Source organism: Candida dubliniensis, chromosome R (genome assembly GCF_000026945.1).
Source record: "Candida dubliniensis CD36 chromosome R, complete sequence".
NCBI lineage: Eukaryota > Fungi > Ascomycota > Pichiomycetes > Serinales > Debaryomycetaceae > Candida > Candida dubliniensis.
Genome location: NC_012867.1, coordinates 1,260,016 through 1,286,069, shown reverse-complemented (window position 1 = coordinate 1,286,069; position 26,054 = coordinate 1,260,016). Strand labels below are relative to the sequence as shown.

Below are 26,054 nucleotides of genomic sequence, written 5' to 3'. Positions count from 1 at the left end.
AAACATTACCAGTTGTGGTCCATCTATACATCATTTAATGCTACACATACGGCACCTTTATGATGTCCATTATATTGTCTCACGGTTTCACTATTTGACAAGTCCCACAATCTAACATAATGGTCAGAGCACGCTGTCACCAAATATGCACTATCAGCACTAAAAGCACAATCCCATACCCAACGTTGATGTCCTTGTAAAGTAGTTTCCAAATTGAAATTTTGTTCTGTTGACCAAATTCTGGCCGTATGATCAGCAGAACAAGTTGCCAAATGTTTCATATCTGTCAGTAATAACACTCTCGTTATATATTTCAGATGAGATCTAAATTTCGTTACTGGAGTCAAAACAGTTGCGTCTCTTTGGTTTTGCATTTTCCATACATAGCAATTCCCCTTATTGTTTCCTGCAACTAACATGGATCCATCACTGGCCACTGATAATGAGTTGATGGGCACATCGTCTTCAGGAATCAAATGATGGGTACACAGGTTTTCTCCTAAATCCCACACTCGAATATTACCATCTTGGTCACAACTTATTAACTCACCTTGATTTGGATGGATGACAACTTCATTAACAGGACATTGATGTTTGTAATTTCTTTGCACTGATGGTGACCTCACATCCCATACTTTAACCGTTCCATCTTCCAGTGAAGTAACCATCCATTTGTTATCAGCTTGGAATTGTAATGAAGTGACATTATTTTTGTGTCCTTCAAACGTCATCACAGGGTTATTATTAGAATTGTTTTGATTTGATGAACTCGTTGAAGTTGAAGTACCTGTTGTGCCATTTGTTCCATTTCCAGAATTCCCTGTCTGTCTTATATCATATAATTTGACATATAGATTCCCTGCTGCTGCCAAAAATCGTTTATCGGATGTTATTTCTAATCGATTCACTTGTGATTCCTGATGTTGAATAGTTCTTGAACATACTCCAGTCAAGGCATCCCAAAATCGTATGGTATGATCATACCCTGCTGAAGCTAATATGACTGACATTTCAAGAATTGGATTGGACTGTTGTTGATAAAAAGGGTTTGTCTGGAGAGTAGACGTTTGGTGAAATAGAAAGTTCCACTCATTCTTTTTTTTTTTTTCTGTGATATATGTGCAAAGAAAGAAAAAGAAGATTCCGAAAAATCATAATTATTGCTACCTTGAAGATACGTTTAATCGATAGAGATAACATTCACTGTGAAGTAACACATTCTACAATTTCAATTCTTTGGGAACATTAACTAAAATAATAATAATAATAATATCGTATGCATTATTCTCTATTCCTATACTTATCTTTTCAATATTAGAAATTGTCTTGGATAGCCTTCTTTTGAGCTGGTGTCAATGAAACAGGATAGTCCACCTTATATACAATTTCTAAATCACCTCTTTGTCCAGGACTCTTACTTATTGGCATACCTAATCCAGGGTATGTCGAAGTTGTGCCTGGTTGTATTGGCTGTGATCTGGATAATGGGATTCTTCTACCGTCCAATGTTGTCACATCTTTGTCAAATCCACATAATGATTCTTTGAACGACAATGTCACGTTCATTTTCAAATTATTGCCTTCTCTTTTGAATATTGGGTTTGGTTTCTCTTCAATCACAAATTGAATTGTTTGTCTTGCACCACATTCTGGTTGATAATCACCTTCATTGGCAAAATTAATCTTTGTTCCTGATTTCCAACCAGCTTTAATATTCACTTCAAGAATTTTTTGTTCTTTGGTGCCATTAGAATTCTTTCTCGTGATCTTTAATTTCTTAGTAGTACCTTTATACAAATCTTCCAAACTAACTGGCAAGGGCATAGAAACAACATCAGGCTCTGGTCTTTGTTGTGCTCTTCCACCACCAAATCCTCCTGGCATTCCACCGCCTCTACCTCCACCAAATCCAGCTGCCCCGAATGGATTACCCCCACCACTGGAACTAAATGTGAATCCGTGATCATCTCCCATACCAAAACCACCCATTTGTGAGAAGATATTGAATGCGTCAGCATCAGAAAATGTACTTGAGCGGAATCCTCCAGGACCTCCTGTTCTGAAATTGAATTGAGGACCTCCTGCTCCTCCAGCACCAGCAAATGGATTCCCTGTATCTCCAGCTGGTGCATTCCCTCTAGCTGCATCTAAACCATAATTATCATAAATCTCCCTCTTATCGGCATTGGATAATATATCAAATGCTTCAGAAATTTCTTTGAATTTCTCAGTATCACCAGTAGGTTTATCTGGATGATATTTCAATGCAGCTTTTCTATATGCTTTTTTTATTTCTTGATCATTGGCTGATGGATCAACACCTAATAAATCATAAAGTTTCTTATCTTTGACCATTTTGCAAATTATTTTATTTTGATGTTAAATTAATTCAATTGACTCTTTAAGAGCTAAGAAAGAAAAGCAAATAAAAATTGAATGTCTATCAAATCGGAAATTAAGGATTATAAAATAGCAATGAAAAGAGAAAAAGGAAGGGGAAAAAAAAAATTGTCCTTACAGTATCGACATAATGTGTGCATGAAAAAAAAAAAAAAAAAATCGGAAGAAACGTTAACTATGAGAGAAAAAAAAAAAAAGAAGAGAATTCACCAGAAGAAAAAAGAAAATGATTCTTTTCTCTGCAAGTCGAAGATTCTATATTCTTCTAGAACCTTCTACACAATGATAAACATTTCAAACAAACTATACACTGTTTACTTTTTGGACCACTCCTATTGATTAATCCTTCTTTTCATTATCAGCAGCTAATCTAGCAGCTTTCTTTAGAGCTCTTTGACGGATAGATTGATGCATTTGTAAGTTCAATTTATTAGCAATTTTTGAATAAACACCAACAGTATTATCGATAGCAAAATGCATCAAAGCATGGGTCCAGTAAGGAGTTGAAGTTGCAAATCTTTCCTGAGCACCGTTACGACGACCAACACCATTCAAAGTGGAAGTGACAAATTGTTTAGGGTTTGGAATAGTCAAGGAAGCACGCTTGATTTTGGACATAGCAGAAGCAACTAAATAGGAAATGACCAACTCAACATCAACATGGTCATCTTGTAATTCACCAGCTACAGCAGCAGACCAAGCTTGCAAAAAAGATTTGGAGCCGGAATACGTGGCCAAGTATGGTGTTGGTAATAACCCACCAAATGAACCCATAGTCAAAATTAATCCACGCAACTGTTTTGGGTGTGGGTTTTCAACAGTGGAAACAATAATAGGAGCAACAACTTGAGTGATTCTTAATGTGGCAGTGGTGTTAATGGTAATAATGTCTTTCAATTCTTTCTTTTCAGTTTTCAAGAATGGAACTGGAATAGAATGTGATTGTCCGACATTATTGATCAATACTGTGATAGGTAAGTCAAAGACAGTTTTTTCCAATTTCAAATAGTTCTCTTCATCATCAGTAGAAGCATCAAATGCAACAATCTTGGTGTTAACCTTATATTTAGTTTCGATTTCTGTAGCAATCAATTCTAATTTTGATTGAGTTCTTGAAACTAAAACAATGCTGAACCCCTTTTTAGCCAATTGAAAGGCAAACTCTTTACCAATTCCATCGGAAGCACCGGTAACAACGGCCCATTTCCCACTGGCAGCACCGTATTTGGAGAAATCAGTTGGTGGTGCCAAAAAAATATCATATACTAATGAGGCAAATTTGAGTGAAAACACTGTCAATTTGAAGACCCCTAATAATAATGCAAAAATAATAGCATATTGAACAACAAGATTATCTGAATAGTTATCCAAAAATTGAGTAAATGGCATTTTGAGTAGGTTGTTGTATATTACAAGAAAGAATTAAACTTGTGTGTAGATGTTTTTTTGTTTTTCAACCAGCTCCCCTATTTTACTTTTTTTTTTTTTTTTTTTCAGGAAACACCAAAGAAAGCCCGGATGGCCCTAAACTTACACACGATGTCTAAAATATATCCGAAAATAAAAATCATAATTAATACACTAAAACTAAATAAAAAAGTAACCCAAAATTAAACAAAACCCTGTATAACTACAAATAAGCAAACTCTTCTAGTTTTTCATTTGTTAATTCCACATGTAACCCTTCTTTATCTATTTGTTTTTCAATCAATGACATTGACATTTCCAATTTTAATTTTGACTTTTGTAATTCAATTATACTAAAATCCAATTCAGTCATATCATTATAACTTTTTTCCAATTTATTTTGAGTTGCTTCATCTTCAATTTTCATAATATTTATCCATGGATTATTAAAATTCTTCAATTTATTTTCATTTATTATATCTTTATAATGACGTGTTGTTGTAGTAGTAGTAGTAGCTGTTGATCCATTATGCAACCCACCAGCACCACCAGCACCACCAGCACCGCGTCCTCGATAACCTCCTCTAAACCCCCCTCTATATGAACCACGATGGAATCCAGAAGAAATATGAGGTCGTGACGAATAAGACAGTTCAGTGTCTTGTGCATTATCTTGAGATTCGTAATCTCCATTATGCGATGGGATTGTTGATGATGATCCTACATTATCATTTCCTTGATCGTGATAATTGGAATATGATCGGTATCCTCCACCTCTTCCCCCATAATAATTGTTGTTATAACTTTTATAATACCCTCCTCTACCAGATCCACCTCGGTAGCTATTGCCATAGTAACTATTGCCTCGTGACCCTCGTCCTCGATTGCCACGATAGCCACCACCGCCACCACTATAACTATTCAGATAATATTCATCTTTTCCACCATAAGAAGAATATGATCCATATCCGTCAGACCCATTTGATTGGCTATTGTGTTCGTATGCCATGTTGCTTATGTGTATTGAGCTTGGTAGTTGTTATAAAGTGTATTTTTTTTTGACTTTTTCTTTTCTCTCTTCAGTATACATTTTTTTTTACAATTACTGAGCTCTATTACACGACCTGACATAACTCTGTAATAAACACCATCACCATTTTTGCAGCAAAAGTGATCCCAAATTTATTGTCCTATTGGATCTTATAAATATTTAATAAGTGGTGGGAAATGGGTTATGTATTAAAATTATTTTCATTTGGTCCGTCAGAGGGAGAAAAATTTGTTGACTACAGTAAATGAAAAACAAGAGGAACCCTGCTGACTTCTACAATTATATGGTTTGGAATTCTTTTTGGTATGTGTGTGTTAGATTTGTCTAACAAACGAATCAAAGTTTATTCTTGTCTAATGTGAGACATTACAAATATTGGCAGTGAAAACATGGCAAAAGAGATAAAAAAAAAAAAAGAATAAGCAGGAGGAGGAGTATCAAATATCCTAAAAAGCAAATGTTTACTGTAACATATCTAAACCTATAAATCTAATTTAATATCTGCTAACTTGGCTTATTCTTATTTTTTTTTTTATTTCGTTTTCTCTTTTCAATGCTGATACTCTATTGACGACATAACAAGACCTTTATCATTGCATGTTTTGGTGTTTGTCGATTCTAATATTATCTTCATTATAATTGTTGTGATCATGATCATCATTATCATTAAAATAAGGATGAATTAATGCACGTTTGGCACTTATTCTTCTACTTGGATCATACACCAACATTTGATCCAAAAGATCAATTCCATTTGCATCCAAACTGGGGACGGCTTCATTCAATGGTTTTTTCTTCCATTGAGGAAAACTTGGTTTGAAATCAGGTAAATAGTTGACATCGGGCCAAATCTCTTCATTTGGGGTCCCCAAAATTCGGAAAATTCGGAAAATTTCATCAATTTCGGAATCCCCAGGGAATAATGGTTTCCTATTACACATTTCGGCAAATATACATCCCACAGACCACATATCTACACCAGTAGAATATTGTTTCCCTCCTAACAAAATTTCCGGGGCTCGATACCATAAAGTGACAACTTCATGGGTATATGCTCTTAACGGAACCCCAAATGCTCGAGCCAATCCAAAATCAGCCAATTTTAAATTCCCTTCTTTATCAATTAATAAATTTTGTGGTTTCAAATCACGATGTAAAACTCGATGAGAATGGCAATGTTTAATACCTCGAATTAATTGATTCATAAATCTTTTTATCATATTAGCCCCTAGTCCAACTCCTTGAGGAATGCTTTCCATATATTTCTTTAAATCTAAATCCAAAAATTCAAATACTAAATATAATTTATGAGAATCGGAATGAATGATATCATATAACCGAACTATATTATCGTCTTTCATTTCTTTTAATAAAGAGATTTCTCTAATGGCGGTACTAGGTACACCTTCATCCTCCGATTCTAATCGAATCTTCTTTAATGCAACAACTCTATTATTATGTTTGGTATCTAATGCTTTATAAACAACCCCATAGGTTCCTTCTCCCACTTTTTCTTGACGTTGATAATCAGATAACTCTACCATTTGTGATGAGATTTCAAATTTAGTTTTGTTTTGGAATCTTGTTTAGTTGGTCAGTAAACGTGTTGTCTAAATGTAGATGAAATCCATGAGGGTCGACGTAGGGACATTGGAAAATACATACCTAGGGGAAGTACGTCAAGTCTGAATAACTGTAGACAATAATAAAATCAAGAAAATCAAACAAATTTGTTTAAAAAAAAGGGGGGGGGGCGGATCTATATTGAACAATTAAATTCAGTAAAAATTTCCAATATTCCAGAAATCTTTACAACAACAATAATTACAGCCACTATTAAAAAAAAAAAATAACAAAAACAAAAATTTGATGAAACATTTTCTTAATTCGTGTAAAAAATACCTAAAATAGCAACAACTACACAACCACTCACTCACTATATATAAAATTCTCACTAAAACACACATCAACTTTTTTAATTCTCCTTTTGATTTCGTTTGTTTATTTGAAGATACGCGTCATCACCAACAACAATGAAAAATAAAGTATGAATAATTATCTCTTCTTTAGCACGCCCAAATGCACCGGAGTTTCTGCGTATTAGTCAACCGACACCAGCGGAATCTCTACGTGGTACGTCCACTTACATCGACGTGCAGCACGCAACAAGAAAACACCTCTTTGCCACTGAGTTATCACTACAACTACTACATCATAAAAATAAAAACCCAAACCAACTCCTTTATTGTATATATATGAAATCAATAACTTATAAAAAAAGAAAGAAATGAAAGGAACAATGACTTATTCATTCTCTAATTTTTTCTTACTTTCTATTGTTTTCCCAATTCATTTAAATGACCTTCACCTGCTTCACAAACCTTAATTTCTCTACCCCATTCACTACTTAAAATTTGTTTCCCAGTGATTCTTCTCTCAGGTTTAGGGTCTAAAATAGAATAAATCACATTTCGACAACGAGCACGTTTCAAACTCTCAATTGGTTCATACCCACTTGATTCTTTTCTTTTAACTAAATATTCTTCAAAAAATTCATCCTTTTTAGGGTCAGCCAACTTCCACAATTGTCTTCCTGTTCTCATTGCCATGTAAATTACTCCACATGACCAGATATCAACACATCTTGGATCAAATGATTCTTGATTATATTCTTCAGGGGCAATGTAAGGTGAGGAGCCACATATACCATCAGAGTATTGGATTTCATTTTCCCAGGCCATCTTAAAGCATTCACTGTTTCCAAAATCAGTAATTTTTAATACCCCATTTTGAGTCAATAACAAATTCTCTGGCTTCAAATCTCGATGTGCCACTCCCATATCATGCATATAATTGACCCCTCGTATCAACTGTTTGAAAAAACAATCAGCTTCAGCATACTCTAGCTTCCCTGCAGCTATAATTAAAGTATACAAGTCACCGCCGGAGCAAAACTCCATAACCTCACAATAATCACCTTTAGCATCTTTCAATAAATCCAAAGTGTCAATAATATTCGTATGTTTTAATGATGACGAAATACAAAATTCTGAAGTTAATCTACGATTATACTTCTTTTCGCTTTCGTTGGGTTTCCTTTTGAATTCTTTGACAGCAAACAATTTTTCTGTAGTTGATGTTGAATCCAACTTTTTATGTGATATACGAACAACACCAAAGGACCCACGCCCGACAACTTCTTGACATCTACCATATTTTTCTGCAAATGAACGGCAATCGATACCATTAGCTGATGAGCTGGCACCGGAAAGGGGTGTACTGCAAACTACATCAGTGGTACCTGGTTGATGATATGGACTAGTGCTATTCTTGACACTATTGACCAAACCGGCAAATAATGTTGGTGGTTTAACTGATTGTGGTTGTTGAGGTTGCAGTTGTTGTTGCAGTAATTGACTAGTTGAAGATTGCATTGCACCTTGAAAGATGTCCGGTACAGCACTTTTGGCTTCTCCACGTAATTTTTTAGCTCCGAGTAAATCTTTCAACATGTTGGAAAGTTTTTCTTGACGCTTTGCTGATCTTAAATGATGTTCGTGGTTGCCACTTTCTAGCATGACAAATCTGGGCAAGTTGTTAACAGGGTTGGTGTTTGTAGAAGAACCTGATAAATTTGCCGATGAAACCGAATTTGATCTGGTCTTGACTGAAGTGGCTCTAGATGGTGGTTTTCTAAAAGATGATGTACGCGATACTGTTGGAGAAGGTTTACTAGTTGATGATTTGTCATTTGAGGAGATTGCCACTGGTTGTGTTGAAGATCCTGAAGGGGACGTCAATTGATGGTTCTTCAATTTGTCTTCTAATAACTCCAACAGCATTGGAGAAGTAGTTGACGATGATAAGCCGTTGGAAGGTGATACGGATCTTGTTTTAATTAATCTTGGTGACGAGTTGTTTGATCGTATACTGTTTACAGTAGGGGTGGTGACCGAAGTTGGGTGCTGTGGTTGAGGTTGCTTGATTTGTCGTAATGGAGTCACAATATCGTTCTCAACCTGGGATAGTATCTCATCGTCTTCATCTAGCACCGTGGTTCCATTAGAAGTAGAAGGTTTTGTTTTGGTTGGAGGTGGTGGTTGTGGTTGTGGTGGCGAATGCTTCAGTAGTGGTTTTATCTGTGGCTGTTGCTGTTGTGGTTGTTGTTTCAGTTGGTGTTCAAGTTGAGTCAAATTACTTGACAGTGAAAATATCTTACCCAATACTCCCATAATGTATGTGATTAATAGTTAATGTAAGGGTTGGTGCTTCGTTAGTTTGATTTGTCTGTTGATGTGGGCTCTATATAAAGTGATAACCAAAGATCAACAGATGATGACTAATATCACTAAAATATATAAATAAAAGGGTGAAGGAAAGAAATCAAAACAAGTGAAGACTTTATGAAGACTGTGACACTATTTTGATCTTAAAAATATTGTTATTGTCTCCAACCAGAAAAAGGAAAAAAAAAAATAAAACAATGATGTATTTGTTGTTTGTTGTTGTTATAATCTATGTGGTTGTAGTTTTGAGTGCAGTAAATCTCTCTCTTCCTCTATAAACTTTTCTTTTAAACTTTTTGTTAAGAAATTTCTGGATTAGTTTATTTTTCTTAATATTAATTTTCTTCAAGCCAAGTATTATGTGGTGCTGCCACTTATTATTATTATTATTCTTGTGGGACTTTTTCCTTTCTTGGAGTTCTATCCTGTGAATCAGTTCCGGTTTGAGAGATAGGAGGTTGCTCCAAGTCTATCTAATCTTAATAAACCAAAGCTGTGGTTAACAAAAAAAAAAAATAAACCGCTGTTGTTGAATAAATTAACCAATCTAAGCTGAGATGATACAAATATGTTTGTTTAAATATGTAAAATAAAAAAAAAAAAACTCTAGAAAGTAATTAGTTAAAAAAAAAAAATTTTTCTTTCTCAGTTTGCAAAATTGAATTTTTTTAGTGTCTCTTTATATACTTTTATTCTATGGCTGCTGTTTTTTCTTCTACTTAGTATTTCTTTCCTCCTTTTTTTTTGCTTCCTTCCTACCTTCATTGCCGTTTTACCTTTGCCTCATTCTCATTCTAAATTTTTTTTTTCTTGCTTTCTTTCCTGTCTGCATTCATTTGACACACAACTAACACACACATAGACAATGTTCTTTTCTATTGTATTTGAATATACAACCAACTGATATTATATCAACAAACCATTATCAAACCTCTTTGTTTACATTGGGTTCTTGTATTTGGGGGTATGGTTTGGTTTTGTTTGATTCCACTTTGCTTTGTATTTCTAATCCTACCAAACGAAATTCTTACCACGACACACACACACACACCGTTTAGTCGATTTTCTACTATGAGGGATTTTTTTCCTTTGTTTTCCCAACCAAGTTTTTTTTTTAGTCTTTCTTGTCATGTACAAGCTAGTTGTAGTAATAACAGTAGAGCTGATACTTTCTTCTCTTGTTTCATTATGTAGGATGCATAACATAGTCCAATAATAGGAGAGAGTAAATACTAGTTAATTGTACGCCACTATTAATTGTATCATTAATCGGAAAACTTGGCTGACGGATATTGGAGTTCACCTGGGCGCAAATCCTGGTCGGTAATTCTGCGCGATGCATAAAGGCCCACAAATTCTTTCGATTACTAATTGTTTGACTAATAGATGACGATAGAGGCTGAATTAATTACGAGCCATCAATGTGAAATGAAATCAATAAACAAACAAACAAAACAGAAAAAGAACTTTTTTTCTGAAAGTAAGGGTGGATCATAATCGGGGCTTAGTCGTCTAGGACAATAATGATTGATCAGAGGTAAAATAAAGTTAAAATAGATCAATCAATTAACTTTGAATAAAGTTTTTGATTCTATCTTGCCCTTCCTCTAATATTGCATTAGCTTTTATTTAAAGATTTGAGCAAAACTTCATCATTGATATCCCACTGACTCAACTAAATATATGTGGCAGTCATATATTTCTTGATTCAGTAATACTCACTTGCGCCCCATTTATATTCTTTCTTCTAAATGCGCAAGTGTGTCTGTTCGTGAGAGTTATGTGCCATTCTATTTAGACTTTTTTTTTTCTATTGTCTATTGTGTTCACCACCATTTTCTTTTGGTCTGTTTCTACAAACCAGCTCAAATCTTGGTCTAATTTTTTGCTTTTAAACTACAAATAGATTTTTTCTTAATTAGTATAATGTGAAGATGACGAAAATGTGGTATGCATTGTAATCACGACTTTGTTGGGGTTTATTTTTTCTATTTCATTGATAATAGCAATCACAGGATTTTCTTGTTCTATTCTTGGTGGTGTTTCATTCTCTAAGAAAAAAGATAGAAAATCATGACATATGATAGTAATAATTACTATTGTTCTAATCTCCCCAGTTGTTGTTGCACTATTGTATATTCTCAAATCAAAATATCACTAACCATTACTATCTATAACCATTGTCATTTTAAAATAGTAGATATAAGAAAAAAAGAATGACATCATTGTATAACAATACAGGAATGCTCTTGTTCAGAAACTGTTACATCATATGTAATGAGCTGTGCTATTTACAAACCAGCGTATTAAATAACAACTACTACCAATATAAATTTGAGTCCTAAGCTATACTTTTTTTTTTCCGTGAGTAGGTCTAAATGATAATTTATTGAAATATAAACTTACGAGAAGGTATCAGCGTTTCATTGTTGTGTTGATTAAAGTGTAGACGAACGGAGCTTTCGCAACCAAAATCACTCAGCATAATTATACTTAAACCCCCCATAGTGACTCTATTAAACGAATACTAACTATGAATACAAACAATTTGTTTCTTTCACAAAATTTTTCATGCTCTTCAAATGTGCGTTATGATTTTGTGCTAACAATATTTTAAACACTTTTGTGTTGTCTGATTTCATCTCGTATTCTATTGGTTAGTATTAGCTTTGCATTTTGTTGCAAGTGCTAGAATATAGCCAAAAAAAAAAGCAGTTGTCTGAATAGAGTTTTCTTGTGTTCTGCAAAGTAATGACAACTTGACGTTTATCGTTGAAGAATTTGTTTTTTGGTTCTCCATGTCAAATTGAAATTTAAAAATGTCTAGAATACCCATAACGGAAGTTTTTAATACTGGCAATAGTATTATTAATCTTCTACAGGATTAGCTTTACGAACAAACCTTGGGCATACTACGAACAAGATTGAAGTAAGTAGTTGATAAAAATTAGTCCTTTTACTCGTAATTGCAGAATATTCTTTACGTTCTTTGTATTTTTTCAATATTTCCGCTTATAGTATCAAGATAATATATCTCTTTGATTAGTCATGTTTATCCAACCGTTTTATTGTGTAGAATATTAGGACAAATTGACAATGAATAGTCTATTATTAAAGTGAAAGTATTAGGGTCGATTATGGAAAAGGTATAACTGACAAAAAGGTGTTGTCTTTATATAGTTTATTGCATATAAAACAAAACTTCTCTAAATGTGGACCTATTCGTTACTTATCATATCTGTAGAACCACTGTTAAGGATATGTATTATTACAACAAGCAGCTTATTCTTTTTGGCTTAAATTTATACAATTTGAAATCTTTCATAAGATAAGCAGTATAAGTATTTGATTCACCACGTGCTTGTAAAAATATTATTTACAACGTCACAAATTGTGTTTGTTATTGTGAAAATTCAAATACCAAAAAGAAATTCTAAAGTCAAAATTAAAGAAAGCATAGAGAAGGGGAAGGTTACCTTTAGTTTTGAGTTTTCTTTAGCACATGTTTCTGTTAGTTTGATTATTATTAAAACTTTGATCTTTTAAAAAAAAACCCACGTGAGCACTCGGAAAAATTAGCAACACATTTATTTTTTTGCACAATATTTTGGATTATCTTTTCTATCAAATTTTTATTAAAATTTCAAATTATTGACACCGTTGTCATGTATTGAAAAACTTTTATGAAAGGAGAATAAAAAAACAAAGCAGATAATTTATGCACATTTGTTTAAATGTGCATTGTTAACCATGAAATAGAAGGAATAATGACAGTACAAATCAAATACTTAAATGCAATGATGTGATGGCTTTAAAATATTGGTTCATGTTCACCACGTTGACCTTAAGCCTCAAATGACGCAACTCTCAATCAACCATTGTCTTTAAATAATATTCCAGTAGGTTGAAGGAGTCAGTCCAATGTCTGTGGCTCAATGAAAAGTGGCTAAAGAAAAAAAAGAAAAACCCTTTTGTAATGGTTAAAACAATCAAACTTTGATTGTATAAATCATTTCAGTAGTACTAGACACATGCATTCACCTTGTTGAATTGATATTATCGTTATTGTCAATTGATAGACTCTTTCAATAGGTATCAAAGTGCAACTTGTTAGTTATTTGCTCAACTGAACGCACGTGCTACCAGATGGTTTCTCTTTGCTCTTTTGATTCCTCAATGATTGTTAAAAATAGTCTTTACTTGACATGCTCTATTGGCCCTAATGACCCGTGAGAAAAAACCTAATTACTAAAAATAATCATTGGAAAGGAGATGGTTTATTTAGAAAGTATCAACATATAAACATGATTGTTTCGTAGTATTTTGCTCTCAAATTTATACTTGCACTGAAGTTATATGTCACTCTAGAGGGTCTACTACTCATGTACTTAATCATATAAGGGGGCTTTTCTTTTCTTTTTTTTTTTCTTGATTGTGTCGGCTTTTCCCCAGCCATATTATTATTATTGTTGACTTCTTATTTTTTTGATATTTCTTTCTTTCTCTTTGTTTATTACTACATTCTGTTTTATGACAAAGTCTAGAACTTTCGGCATTCTGTAAAAATTGCAACAATTCGGCGATATTGTTTAATCCCAATATTAACTCTAACAATTCTTACCAATTCCTCCTTTGTTTTTCAAAAAATGAAGCTTGAGGATTACTTCTGTAAAACGATTATCATCATGGCAATCCAATAGTTGTCTCGATATATTTTTTGATCTCATCCTAAATTTAGTAAATGGTACATCTAAACGCGTTATGTCAATTCATTTTTTTTTAGGCACAATGCATAAACAAATCTATTTGAAAGAACATTCCAAATAGTCAACAAATCATAATTTGAACCACATGGGCAAGGGTCATACCCCCGCAAGAATTACAATTTGTTATTGACAAACCAAAAAACCTAAAAAAAAAAATAGCAAATTGGTATGAAATGATATGGAGAGTATCCACAATTTTTTGCATAACAAGAAGCATGTATGATGATTTTTGTGATTATCTCCATTATTATTCGGCCTCAATTACCATTTTTAGGTGCAAAAACCTAAAATAATGGAAACAAAAATTTGGAGAATTATTACATTATCTGTTTGATCCAAAAGCCGCCGAGGCGTCAAATTAAACCTTAATACTTTTCAAGTTGCTCCCACTAATATAACTAATTTAAATATAGAAGAGTGTTTCAAGTGATATTACCATTACTACCACGTTCTGTTTTGTTTATATTGTTCATTCCGTAAGGGGGCTGATTATATCTAAAACATATGTTGTTTACATCATTCTCCAATAAATAAGGAAAGCCACATCATCATGAGGTAATTAAAACGATAATCAACAACTTCATCGATATATATATATATATATATCTGTGTATGCCTGACTCAAACAGATTTTTCAAAGACTTTGATTTCTTCAAATAACAATTTCAATACTTTTATACCTTTTTGAAAAGTTACTTTTTAATTTAAAGATGAATAACTCCATTCTCACAATTATATTTCTCATATCAAACTATTTCCTAATTGTTGAAACAACAGCGATCGAAAACTTATACAATTATCTACCACTTCGCAAAAAAGATAATACTGGAGATAATTCCAATGACGTTCTCAAAAATGTTGACTTGTTTTATGGTACTAGTAAAAATGGACACATGTTCCCTGGTATAACCCAACCTTTTGGAATGGCCAAAGTGGGAGTTGATGTAAATGATCCTGACTTTGGTGATTCTTATTCTGGATATGCACCTAATGGAGTAATCACGGGGATTTCTATGATGCATGAAAGTGGAACTGGGGGTGCTCCTCAATATGGAGTGGTTTGTCAATTGCCATACACAGATGAAACTTTGACTGGTAATCAAGAACTATCATTAACGAGAACCAAGCATGATAGTGCTACCATTGGACAATATTTCGTTGATACCCCCAACATTGATATTGAATTTACATCTGGTGAACGAAGTGGATTATTCAAATATAATTTTCATACTGGTGATAAAGTTAACGTATTGGTTAACGCATCTCATCATTTATCAGCACCTAAACGACCACAATGGACTCAATATTTTGTAGAAGGATCTATTAAAACTAAAAACAAGAATGGATATACTGGTCATACTACCATCAAAGGAGGTTGGGGTGATCAATCAGATTGGACAATTTATTTCTGTGGTGAATTTAATGTTGATTTTGCTGAAGTTTCCAGTTTTGCTAATGGACAAGTATCTTATAACACCAATCAAGCCAATTCAAGTAAAACTGATGATTCAATGGGATTAAGTTTCCAATTTAATAAACAAGATTTAAAGAACAATGAACTTATTAGCCGTGTTGGGATATCGTTTATTTCCACTGATAAAGCTTGTTCAAATATTGAAGATAAAGATTATGATTTTGATTCAATGGTTCAACATAATCAACAACAATGGAAAGATGAAGTATTCAAAAAGTTTACAGTTGAACACGACAATCAAACTGTTGTTGACGAATTTTACACCAACTTGTACGGTGTACATTTATTACCTTCTAATCGAACTGGTGAAAATCCAAATTGGGATAATCAAGACAATATAGTTTATTATGATGATTTCTTTACTATTTGGGATACATTTAGAACATTGAATCCATTAATCAATATAATCAACCCAACAAGAGGTTCTGAAATTGTTCAATCACTTTCAAATATTTACAAAAACGATGGATATGCTCCAGATGCCCGTTCAGCAAATCAAAATGGTCGTGTTCAAGGTGGTACCAATTCTGATATTGTCATTGCTGATGCTTATGTGAAAAAAGTGTCACATAATGTTGATTGGAAATTAGCTTATGCATCAATGGTTAAAAATGCTGAAGTTGCTCCACCATATTGGTACGATCTGTATTCACCAACTGATTCTTCCAAGCAAGGTCGTGGTGCCTTGCCAGATTGGTTGAAATATGGATATATCACTCGAAACTATACTCGTTCTGTTAGTAGAACTGTTGAGTATGCATATGATGATTATGCAGTTTCAGTTTTGGCTAAAGATTTTGGCTCTTCAAATGATCACGATAAATACTTGAAGCGTTCAGCTAATTGGCAAAACCTTTGGAATTTCGATGCCTCTACAAACCATTATCATTATAGTGGGTTTCTCCAACCAAAAAATGCCGATGGTTCATTTAATTATACCAATTATGATCCTTTGAATTGTTATGGATGTTATTGGGGTGATGATGAATACGAAGCTAAACCAATTGAATATGGTTGGTCAATGCTTTATGATATGGAAACGTTAATTGAATTTATTAATCATAATAACGATGACAAAAATAACGATACATCATTGGTTATTCAACGATTAGATGATATGTATTTATTACATGGACATGAAAAAATTGTTGATGTTGGGAATGAGCCTAGTTTTTCTACACCTTATTTGTATAATTTCATTAATCAACAATATAGATCGGTGGAATTGGTCAGATATATCATGAACACATATTTCAAGACTGGTGAAAACGGATTGCCAGGTAATTCCGATGCTGGATCAATGCAATCCTGGGTGATATTTGCTATGATGGGAATTTATCCTGTTCCTGCTACCACTACATATTTGATCACATCTCCATTTGTATCAAGTTTGACGATCAATTTGGAAAACGGTACTCAATTCAAAGTAACGGCTAATAATTTATCGGAAAAAAATATTTATGTTCAATCATTAAAGATTAATGGCAAAAAATGGAATAAGAATTGGGTTGACCATGATACTTTATTTGGAAACAATGGAGGTACCATTGAATTTGAATTAGGTGAAAATCCCGTGGTTTGGGAAACTGGTGAAAGACCACCTAGTCCTGGACATTATAAATTATAATTAAATGGTTTTCTATAGACTTTTGTATATATTTTGTATAACGTAAATGTTTGCTCTTCTTTTTTGTTTGTGGGATTTTACTAGAATGTGGAAAGTTGTTGTCTATAATTTGTGACCACTATTTTAGAAAAATACAAAAAAAAAATGCTGATGTTTGGCAACTCGAAAGATCATTGTAACAAAAGAAAATAAAACTATACATTGATCTATCTCTCACCTTGTTGCTGGAAAGTTTGTTACTTTTCATTTACAAATAGTATTCCCCCCCAAAAAAAAATACAACCAAGATGAATATAAAATAAATATTAATTAAAATTGACTATAAATAAATAAAATTAAAGAAATGAAAAAGAAAAGACCAACCGTTTTCACTGTTATCTACTTAAGCACCCATATTTATATTCGCTCTAACTCTAACACTAACACTTGCTCTCAAATACAAAACACGGCCCCTAAATTTATAGCATCCCCGCTATCGAATAATGTAATTCTTCCTAGATATCTGTTCCTCATATATCTAAATATCAATCTCAGTTCCATTGATCAGACATTTAAATGAACACAATTGTAATAAATAGTTTATTTTAACCTCAATTCCACGAAGGTTTTTCTTGTTTTCTGGGAAAAATATCTTATCTCGTAAATAATTGATCAATTCGTCAAATGTAATATACATGTTTGGTACTTTCTCTTCTTCAAGTGGTATTATTGATCCATTTGTACTCAAACTGTGATTTGTGTGTCCATTGCTAAGGTTTGGAGTCTCTGTTGTAGATGGGTTGAGTAATCTATTGAGTCCATTGGGAGATGCATTATTGTTGCGACTAAAACTGGAGTTGGTTTCTTTGGAATTAACACCGTTTCCATTGTAGTTATAGGATCCATTTCTGGAATGATTACCACTACTAATATAATTATTGTTTTTCCTGTTGTTGTTGTTGTGGGAGGTGAATACTTTTGGTTTTGTTTTATATACAAACTGCAAACGAACATGAAACTTTTCATCACCGTGAGACATATTCAATTTAATTTTACAATTGTAGATCTTACAATTGTCGATTTCCGTTTGTTTATCATCCAGTGATAATTTACGTTTCCTTCCTCTTTTCTTTTTGCCATTTGCAGAAGGTGGACTTGAAGTATCACTTGTTTTTGATAATGTTGAATTTGACGTGGACATAGCACTTGATGTCGATGTTGGTGATGATGGAAGAATATGGCCATTTTCTCCATTTTCAGATCCATTATTTGAAACTGGTAGTACTGAATGGTTTATACTGTCCTGAGTTGATGATGATGATGACGATTCTATCACTGATGATTCCGGTGAGGATATTGTAGATGAATTCTTTCGACATTTTTGAATCACATTTCGAGATAAAATCCCCACAGTGTACAACCGTTCCATAATTTTCTTTCCCAATTGAACTCTTTTACCATCAGATAAGTCTTGAATGGTGTTGTTGTTGTTGTTGCTAGTAGATGTGTTATTTGGTAATGTTGTAGGGAATGGAATTGATGTTGGTGTCTTATCTGCTTGTCGTTGAAATTTGACGATTTTGATAAAATGCAGATCGTTTGAATCAGGAGAAATTCTTGTATACGCCGAAATCATTGAATTATTATTCTCAACATTATCTGACATATTACTGTCTATTTGGAATACCTGTTAACTGTGTGTGTATATCACCAACCCACACACGTACACAAACAACTCCAAAGAAAAAAAAAAAGGGAATAGCCAAAACCCAATCTAATCCAAACCAAACAAGGGTGCAAATTCCACAGAACCTTTTAATAGTCTAAAACTAAAACAAAATGGTTTATAAACTCAATACAAAAGATGGCGTAGTTGTAAATGGAGATGGTTAGAAGATGTTGAGAAATAAAGATGGTGTTGAAATAATAATTGAATGGTTGAAACAAGTGGGACTTCTTTTTGCAAATTGAATCTGTAGGCACAAACAAACAAAAGAAAAGAAAAAAAAAGTAAAATCTGAAAAAATTTAAAATTAGACTGTGAATGTAGAAAATCACACTTAATATACACACATACACTCCAACACTCCCACACTCCTCGATGGTTGATTGAAAAATTAACAAAGTCAAATAAAAAACCCAATAATTTCCAAATGGTAAAACAACTTTGAAACAAAAATCTAACTCAAAGTTTAAACTCTTGGGTGTGTCTGAAAGCCAAAAATTTATTGTAAGGAGTGAAAATTCAGCAAGTAATAGTTAATGGAAGAGTATTAATTAAATATGAAATTTCAAGAGGAAAGGAGGAGACGGCAAAAAAAAAAAAAAAAAAAAAAAAAAATACTGTGTACTAGGTTGGTGTTATTTTAAAGTTTTTTAATTCCACCAAATACATTTAAAGATTGTTCTGGCCAATCAGTTCTTGTTCTCTTTCCTTTCTATTTTTATTTTACATTATGTGAACTTGGTACTAGCTTTAAGTATTCATGTCCAAAACTGATATTGGAACAGAGAATTTAAAACTGGCTAAGAAAATTGTATTGGCTTGTTGAAATGAACATCTAATCTACATAGAGGTTTAATTTCCATGTTAAATTTAATCTCAAACAACAACAACTAATACAAAATGTGCGACGGCGCCCAAGAGAAAAAAAAAGGAAGGTGATTTTAAAGATGTGTCACAATCTCATCACGTGTACAAAATCTTACACAAATATGCTTAAAGTTCTTGAAAATAACCAATAATAACATGAGAATTAAATATGAATAAAACAATTATTGAACCCTCCAAAACGCAAGATAAAGCTTCAATCTTCTATCTGATCACACACACATTCTTGCGGCTAAATTCAGTACAACAGAGTATCTTCTGTCACACTTTCACCTTGAGTAAACATATGATCTTCAATTTCTTCTGTTTCTGTTCCAGTTTCATTCTCGGTTTCGGTTTCTGTTTCTGTTTCCTCGGGTATATTAGATAATGCTCCTTCATCAGTACTACTAACTTCCTCATTTTCTTGTAAAATATTAACACCTCTTAATTGATTTCTTTGTTCTTTTTCTGTCTGTTCTTCTTGGAATGTTACGGTTGGTGCCTTTCTCTGACTCAGCAGGGTTCCAATTGGTTGCTCCTGTACCAAATCTTCGGCAAACTTTACTGTTTTGGAATCAGTACTTGATTCATCATTCACGTCTTTTAACTTTCTACCTGTTGTTGAAGATACTATCTGTGGCAGATTCAATGATTCATGACCAGATGCTCTGGCAGTTATCTTTTGTTTTGATGCATTTTTATCTGATTTTTGAAGATGGGTATTATATTGATACTGATTACGATTTCTCAATCCTCCTGTATATGCATAACCATCATCTTCCAAACCAACAACTTCGATCCCCGTGCTTTCAATATCATCTATATCATGGATTTCATTGTTGTTGTTGTTGTCATTGTTATCAACACCACCAAGTTCATCGCTAATGTTGATCTTTTCATTCCTAAGTTTTTGTGTGTCATTGAATTCTGGATTTCGAAGAGTCATTCCTTGTTGTTCTTTCAACTTTTGTATCTGTTGTTGTTGTTGTTGCTGTTGTTTTAATTTCAATTGAATTCGTGATTTGGATAAATTCGGTAATATGTCAGGAATTATGACTTCTTCAAGTTTTTTCTTAATCCCTAATCCTTCATTTTCATTGCCAACTCCAGTTGCAATTGATTTCTCCCACACTTGTTCTAATTTACTCTTATCAACACCTATAGTCTTTACACTTGGTTTACCCAATGTACCAGTCGTAGTAGTAGCAGTAGTTGCAGCTGGTGTCGATACAAGTGGTTCCCCTGATAAAACAATTGAAATGGCACTCATGTTTATCCCCGCAATTGTACCTACAATACCACCCAAAATGATACAAACAATCAAAAAATGCAAAGTTGTAATTGAAAATAATTCAATTTGTGTTAAAATCCATTTAGTATCTTTTATCTCATGTAATTCTAAAAGATATATTAATGGAACTATAACGGGGATTTTCAAAAATGGTATATATATGGATATTTTGAAAAATAGTTTTAATGGAATGATTATTGTATGAGAAATTATAGCATGAAGCAAATTATAAATGAAAATCACTGGTGATATTGACCATCTTAGAAATGTTGATATTATTCCTAACATTATTAGGGGGGGGGGTTATATGATTGTTGTGATAAAGTTTAATAGATTGCTATTACTAAATTGATAAATGGAAAATGGAAAATGGAGTGTGATTATAAATTGTTGTCTTCTTTTTTTTTTTTGTTCGTATTTCTCTCCCTCGTTTGGAATTTCAGTTTTGTTCTTTCTCAGTTGGCATTACTAGGGCGAGATAATCTACCTCGGTCAATATTTTTCGCGGCATGAATTTTATGTGGGGTGCCAAGGGTTTAACAGGATGGTATTAACAAACCATGTAAAACAATTGCTCTATACATGGATAAAGTATTACTATGGTAGTACACCAAACTATATACCCTTGGTAAAATATATAACTGATATTGCAATACAAAACTTACAATGTATAGTATCTTCATAATTGATATTTGAAAAAGAGTTAACACTTGTCAATATACTATAAGGTTATAAAACTGCCAGTGTTTGTCTATAATTTCTATCAGTTTCCACTTAGGTATCATTGGTATAAAGAATATTTGAAATACCATTTCCTAACCAAATCAAAGTTTTTTTTTTTTTTGGTATTTATCAATAAGAGTTAGGTTTAAATTATCAAATGAATTGTTCGTGGAGTTTTATTGAATGAGGCAATTTTAAGTTAAATGACCTCAAAACTTACAAATTGAAATACTCTTTATTCCAGCTGTTGTTGTTAGCAATCATTAAAGTTCAAACACAAAGAGTATGATATACTTACCAACTACTTCTAGGTGATCACTCCGTTACAATGTTACAAATGACGTGTAATCTATACAAACACTCATCATTAGGGTTGTACATACAAAACTTAATGATTTGTTAGTAATTCAAGACCCAAACTATTCATGGAATATATTTGTAATTTGCATAACATTACATTACATAACGTAACACAATACAACTTTTCCCCACATCGTCAACCCCCTTAAATTGATATGGTTGTTATACAATACTTATTATAATTGTAATAACCCCCTCCCCCCTCTCCCCCTTTTATTGAATTGACCAGGTGATTTTATTTCTTCTTTTTCTTTTTTTTTCGGTCTTTAATCATCTTGTTTATTCATATAGTATATTGTGATAAACGATTGAAAAAAAAAAAAAAGAAAAACAGGTGGGAAAGGGCCAATTACGTCCTCCTTAATCGTAAGACATACCAAAAAAAAAAAAACTATATGGGTAAGTGGAGTAAAGTTTGATTTAACTTTGTTGTTGATAAGTAATGAAATGAAGATTTTTAAATGTTTGTTCATACCATTTTTTCAATTTTTTTTTTTTAGACTTTTATATGCCTTGTTTTTAACACCCTCTCTTCCCTCTTACCTTCGTTTCTCTCTTCTCCATTTTTTATCAACGGGACTCTATAATCATTGTTGTTAGTTAGTTATTATTCACATTAATATGATTAATTTGTATCTCATATACCATTATAAAAATTTTGAAAATACCTAAAAAAAAAACCCAATCCCATTTCTGTACGTTTGGTAGCATCTTAGTTATCACGTGCTCTCACCGTAATAGAATACTTTATGGTTGTGACAATATATATTTGATTTGATTTGAATTGATTACTTCTTATTTTTTTCAATTAATAAGTTTAAAAAAACATTACTGATATTGTTAACGCTAATGTTAGTCGATATTTGATTCTAAAACCAAACTCAAAAAAAAAAAAAAAAAAAAAAATGGGAACAGATAAGGAGATTTATCACAACATATGTTTCAATATCTGGGAATCGATATTCTACATCCATTATTATATAGCATCTATTATTGAAAAATTGCATCAAAGATATTCCATCATAATAATAAAAGTAGTAGTGGTAATAATAATATAGAACAAATAGGTTTCTGGGGAAAGTAGAACTTAAAACAGTTAAAAAACCCGCCCCAAGAAGAAACGATTCAAATAAAAATTATTATTAACATAATATAATATAAAATATTATTAATATTAACATATATATATATGTATGTATATATAATAAAAAAAGAAATCCAAAAACCTATCAACCTAATATTAATTAATTAATTTGACCAAAAAACAAAAACATAAAAAAAAAAAAACAGAAAAACGTAAAATAAACGTGAATAGTAGTACTTAAATTTTATATTTTATATTTTATCATGATAACATACTTAATGGAGCAGAAGTAGTATTATCAATATTTGAATTATTTTCACCACCACGATGAGATGTTGGATTAGTATTATTAGTTTTATCATCATCATTTTTCTTTTTTGAACTAACATTGTTATTATCATCACCATCTTCCATCATTGTTGGTAAAATTGTAGAATTATCTTGTTCTTGTTGTAATTTTGATCGTTGAGATTTGAGATAATCAATATAATAACCACCAAATACATTCCAATGAAATTTAACTAAAGTTGCTATTCTTGTAGCAATATTCTTCAATTCATTATTGGTTGTAGTCGTAGTGGTGGTAGTGGTGGTGTTTGCAATAGGTGCGGTGGCAGCAGCACCAGCACCAGTACTGGTGGTGGTAGTGGTGGTGATATTACTGGTATCACTTATTAAATCATCATTTTCAACTAATACTGAAATTTCTGTTAATAGCTCTTTGAAAACCTTAATTTCCATCAAGCCATAAACTTGAGAATTTGGTTGCATATGTTTCAGTAACCAGCTATGACTGAATTGTACTAAACTTTTAATCGAAGGATCTGATACATTGATTTTTGATTCATTGGGATATAAATTCTTCACCAATTGTAATGAAATAGCCGATATGTTTTTCGTCCATTTGATATTCCCACTATCATCAGTGACAATGGCTAAAATTTCTTGTTGAACTTTGGCAATATTATTTGGGGATAATAAATTGGTTGAAACTTTAGCATTAATCACCAATTGTTTATACAACACCACACATAATTGAATACAAACTAATTGACGGGCATCAGCTCTTAATAACACCAATCTGGTATGATCAAATGCCAATGTCGAAGGGAATTCACTGGCCATTTGTCGACAACTCAATAAATCAATAACTGAAGATATTATTATTGGTTTCAAATTGGTATTATTAATAGCATCTTGGTGTAAAGTAGATAATCTCTTAGCTGGATTTGTACCACCACCTCCTCCTGCTGTTGATGATTGTTGAATACTGTCAAACTTCTTAACAAAATTCTTATAAAACCAATTTAATGAATCATGAATATTTATTTTCGAATGATTGATTAAAGTTTGAAAATAATCTCTTTCAAAATCTACTGCAGTTTCAATTAAAACGGGGCGTAAAATTCGAATTTGATGATTGGCAACATCCAATTTCATGGCTTCCAAAATTTGGAAAATCATTCTTAATCCATTGACCAAATATGAAACATTGTTATAATTGTAAGCATCAACAAATTTTTCAATCATTTCCACTACCCATTGATCTCTCATTGGAGCACAATGCAGTTTGAAAACATCACCTAACCATTGACTCATTTCTACAAAATCAAATGATCCATGTTTCAATTGTTGCACCAATAATTCAATATCCATAATTTCGCTCACTTGTTGACGATCTTTAGTTGGTAATAATGATAATAAAATGTCTCTTAATGTTGTAAATAATATAGGTAATCGATGAATTTTTATTTCTTCGGGTTTTACTTTTTGATTGAAAAATCCTTGACATTCTTTCCGTACTTCTAACCAATATTTATCAATAATGGATTTCTTCCGTTTCCCGCGTTCACCATCCAAATTTGGTCTAAATTGTAATTGTGGATCAAATAAAATGTCGTGTCTTAGTTGTGGGTTCTTTAATATTTCATGTAAATCAATTTCTTTTAAAGATTGAAGGTTGATTGGCGGAAGGGATGGAATAGTGTTGGAACTGGAACTGGAACTCGAACTAACAGCTGTATTAGAGATGAATGAAGTGTTGTTTACTGATGAATGTGAAGATGCAATAGTTGAATTGGTATTGAAGATATTCTGGTGTTGATCTTGATTGTGATGATGATGATGGTGATGTTTCTTTTGTCTGTAATGAGGATAAAATGCACTTGAATTATTAAAACTGATGATTGGTAATGATCTTGATCTATATTTGCGAACAAATTTAGGTGGTTTAGTTGAAGTGAGAATAGTGTTGGCGTTGGAGTTGGCGTTGGAGTTGGTGTTTGTTGTATCTAGTCTTATGCGTTTCGAGGAGTCATTAGATGATGGAGAGTTACGTTTAATGGATGATGTATTGTTAGTTGTCGTGGAAGTAGCAGCAGCATTGCTGGAGGTAGCAGCTGTGAGTCCACTGGTAGCAACTATTGATGGGTTAAAACATACTTGTCTGAATTCTTGATTACGATGATGAAATGCATTGGATGGATCTGATACTAACGTCGTTGAAGTGGGTTGTGAACCAATAACTGTTTCTGATGTTACAGTCACAGTGGCACCAGCAGTGGCAGTGGTGCGAGACGAAGTTGAATCCACTATACCAGTTGCAGTTGTAGGAGATGTATTACTATTAGGTGCACTAGCAGCAGCAGCAGCAGCAGCAGCAGCAGCAGCAGCAGTTGAAGTTGGAGATGAAGCAGTGGCAATATTATATTCTGGTTGTTGATGTTGTTGTGAAGGTTGTGAATGTTGTCCATTTGTCGAAGTCATCGTTTTAAAATTGTAAAAATGTTTAAGTTATATTAGAAAGTGGAAGTAATAATAGTAGTAGTAATAGTTGTAGTAGTAGTTATTAAAACTTAGCTGGTTTGTATTAATGGGATAGATATGAGGTAAACAAAAAAAAAAGGTAAAAGTGATGAAATTAAAGTTGATATTAAGTGATATGATTGATTGTTGGATAATTTTAAATGGTTTATTTTATAAATAAAAAAAAAAGGAAAAAAAGAAAGAAAGA

The 26,054-nt window shown here is 32.6% G+C and overlaps 10 protein-coding genes across 10 annotated transcripts; 1 reads left to right on the top strand and 9 right to left on the bottom strand. All coding sequences in view use genetic code 12, as the record gives it.

Annotated features, from left to right (window-relative positions):
* Positions 1-23: 23 nt before the first annotated feature.
* Positions 24-1,010, bottom strand: CD36_31570 (WD repeat-containing protein, putative; the record flags this gene model as incomplete). Its single annotated transcript, XM_002422092.1, has 1 exon — positions 24-1,010. One exon carries the CDS (start codon positions 1,008-1,010, stop codon positions 24-26), a length of 987 nt encoding a protein of 328 aa, XP_002422137.1.
* Positions 1,011-1,314: 304 nt separating this feature from the next.
* On the bottom strand, positions 1,315-2,355 carry CD36_31550 (type II HSP40 co-chaperone, putative; the record flags this gene model as incomplete). Its single annotated transcript, XM_002422091.1, has 1 exon — positions 1,315-2,355. One exon carries the CDS (start codon positions 2,353-2,355, stop codon positions 1,315-1,317), a length of 1,041 nt encoding a protein of 346 aa, XP_002422136.1.
* A 384-nt stretch (positions 2,356-2,739) lies between these two features.
* CD36_31530 (oxidoreductase, putative) lies at positions 2,740-3,789 on the bottom strand (the record flags this gene model as incomplete). The annotated part of the gene is made up of 1 exon (XM_002422090.1): positions 2,740-3,789. One exon carries the CDS (start codon positions 3,787-3,789, stop codon positions 2,740-2,742), a length of 1,050 nt encoding a protein of 349 aa, XP_002422135.1.
* A 241-nt stretch (positions 3,790-4,030) lies between these two features.
* On the bottom strand, positions 4,031-4,816 carry CD36_31520 (conserved hypothetical protein; the record flags this gene model as incomplete). The annotated part of the gene is made up of 1 exon (XM_002422089.1): positions 4,031-4,816. One exon carries the CDS (start codon positions 4,814-4,816, stop codon positions 4,031-4,033), a length of 786 nt encoding a protein of 261 aa, XP_002422134.1.
* Positions 4,817-5,448: 632 nt separating this feature from the next.
* On the bottom strand, positions 5,449-6,402 carry CD36_31500 (Cdc28 homologue, putative; the record flags this gene model as incomplete). Its single annotated transcript, XM_002422088.1, has 1 exon — positions 5,449-6,402. The coding sequence occupies one exon, from the start codon at positions 6,400-6,402 to the stop codon at positions 5,449-5,451; it is 954 nt and encodes a 317-aa protein (XP_002422133.1).
* A 789-nt stretch (positions 6,403-7,191) lies between these two features.
* CD36_31490 (serine/threonine-protein kinase, putative) lies at positions 7,192-9,090 on the bottom strand (the record flags this gene model as incomplete). Its single annotated transcript, XM_002422087.1, has 1 exon — positions 7,192-9,090. The coding sequence occupies one exon, from the start codon at positions 9,088-9,090 to the stop codon at positions 7,192-7,194; it is 1,899 nt and encodes a 632-aa protein (XP_002422132.1).
* A 5,530-nt stretch (positions 9,091-14,620) lies between these two features.
* Positions 14,621-17,011, top strand: CD36_31460 (alpha-1,2-mannosidase, putative; the record flags this gene model as incomplete). The annotated part of the gene is made up of 1 exon (XM_002422086.1): positions 14,621-17,011. One exon carries the CDS (start codon positions 14,621-14,623, stop codon positions 17,009-17,011), a length of 2,391 nt encoding a protein of 796 aa, XP_002422131.1.
* A 517-nt stretch (positions 17,012-17,528) lies between these two features.
* On the bottom strand, positions 17,529-18,656 carry CD36_31450 (conserved hypothetical protein; the record flags this gene model as incomplete). Its single annotated transcript, XM_002422085.1, has 1 exon — positions 17,529-18,656. The coding sequence occupies one exon, from the start codon at positions 18,654-18,656 to the stop codon at positions 17,529-17,531; it is 1,128 nt and encodes a 375-aa protein (XP_002422130.1).
* A 1,183-nt stretch (positions 18,657-19,839) lies between these two features.
* Positions 19,840-21,162, bottom strand: CD36_31420 (conserved hypothetical protein; the record flags this gene model as incomplete). Its single annotated transcript, XM_002422084.1, has 1 exon — positions 19,840-21,162. The coding sequence occupies one exon, from the start codon at positions 21,160-21,162 to the stop codon at positions 19,840-19,842; it is 1,323 nt and encodes a 440-aa protein (XP_002422129.1).
* Positions 21,163-23,302: 2,140 nt separating this feature from the next.
* Positions 23,303-25,807, bottom strand: CD36_31410 (Sok1 protein homologue, putative; the record flags this gene model as incomplete). Its single annotated transcript, XM_002422083.1, has 1 exon — positions 23,303-25,807. The coding sequence occupies one exon, from the start codon at positions 25,805-25,807 to the stop codon at positions 23,303-23,305; it is 2,505 nt and encodes an 834-aa protein (XP_002422128.1).
* Between the last annotated feature and the right edge of the window lie 247 nt (positions 25,808-26,054).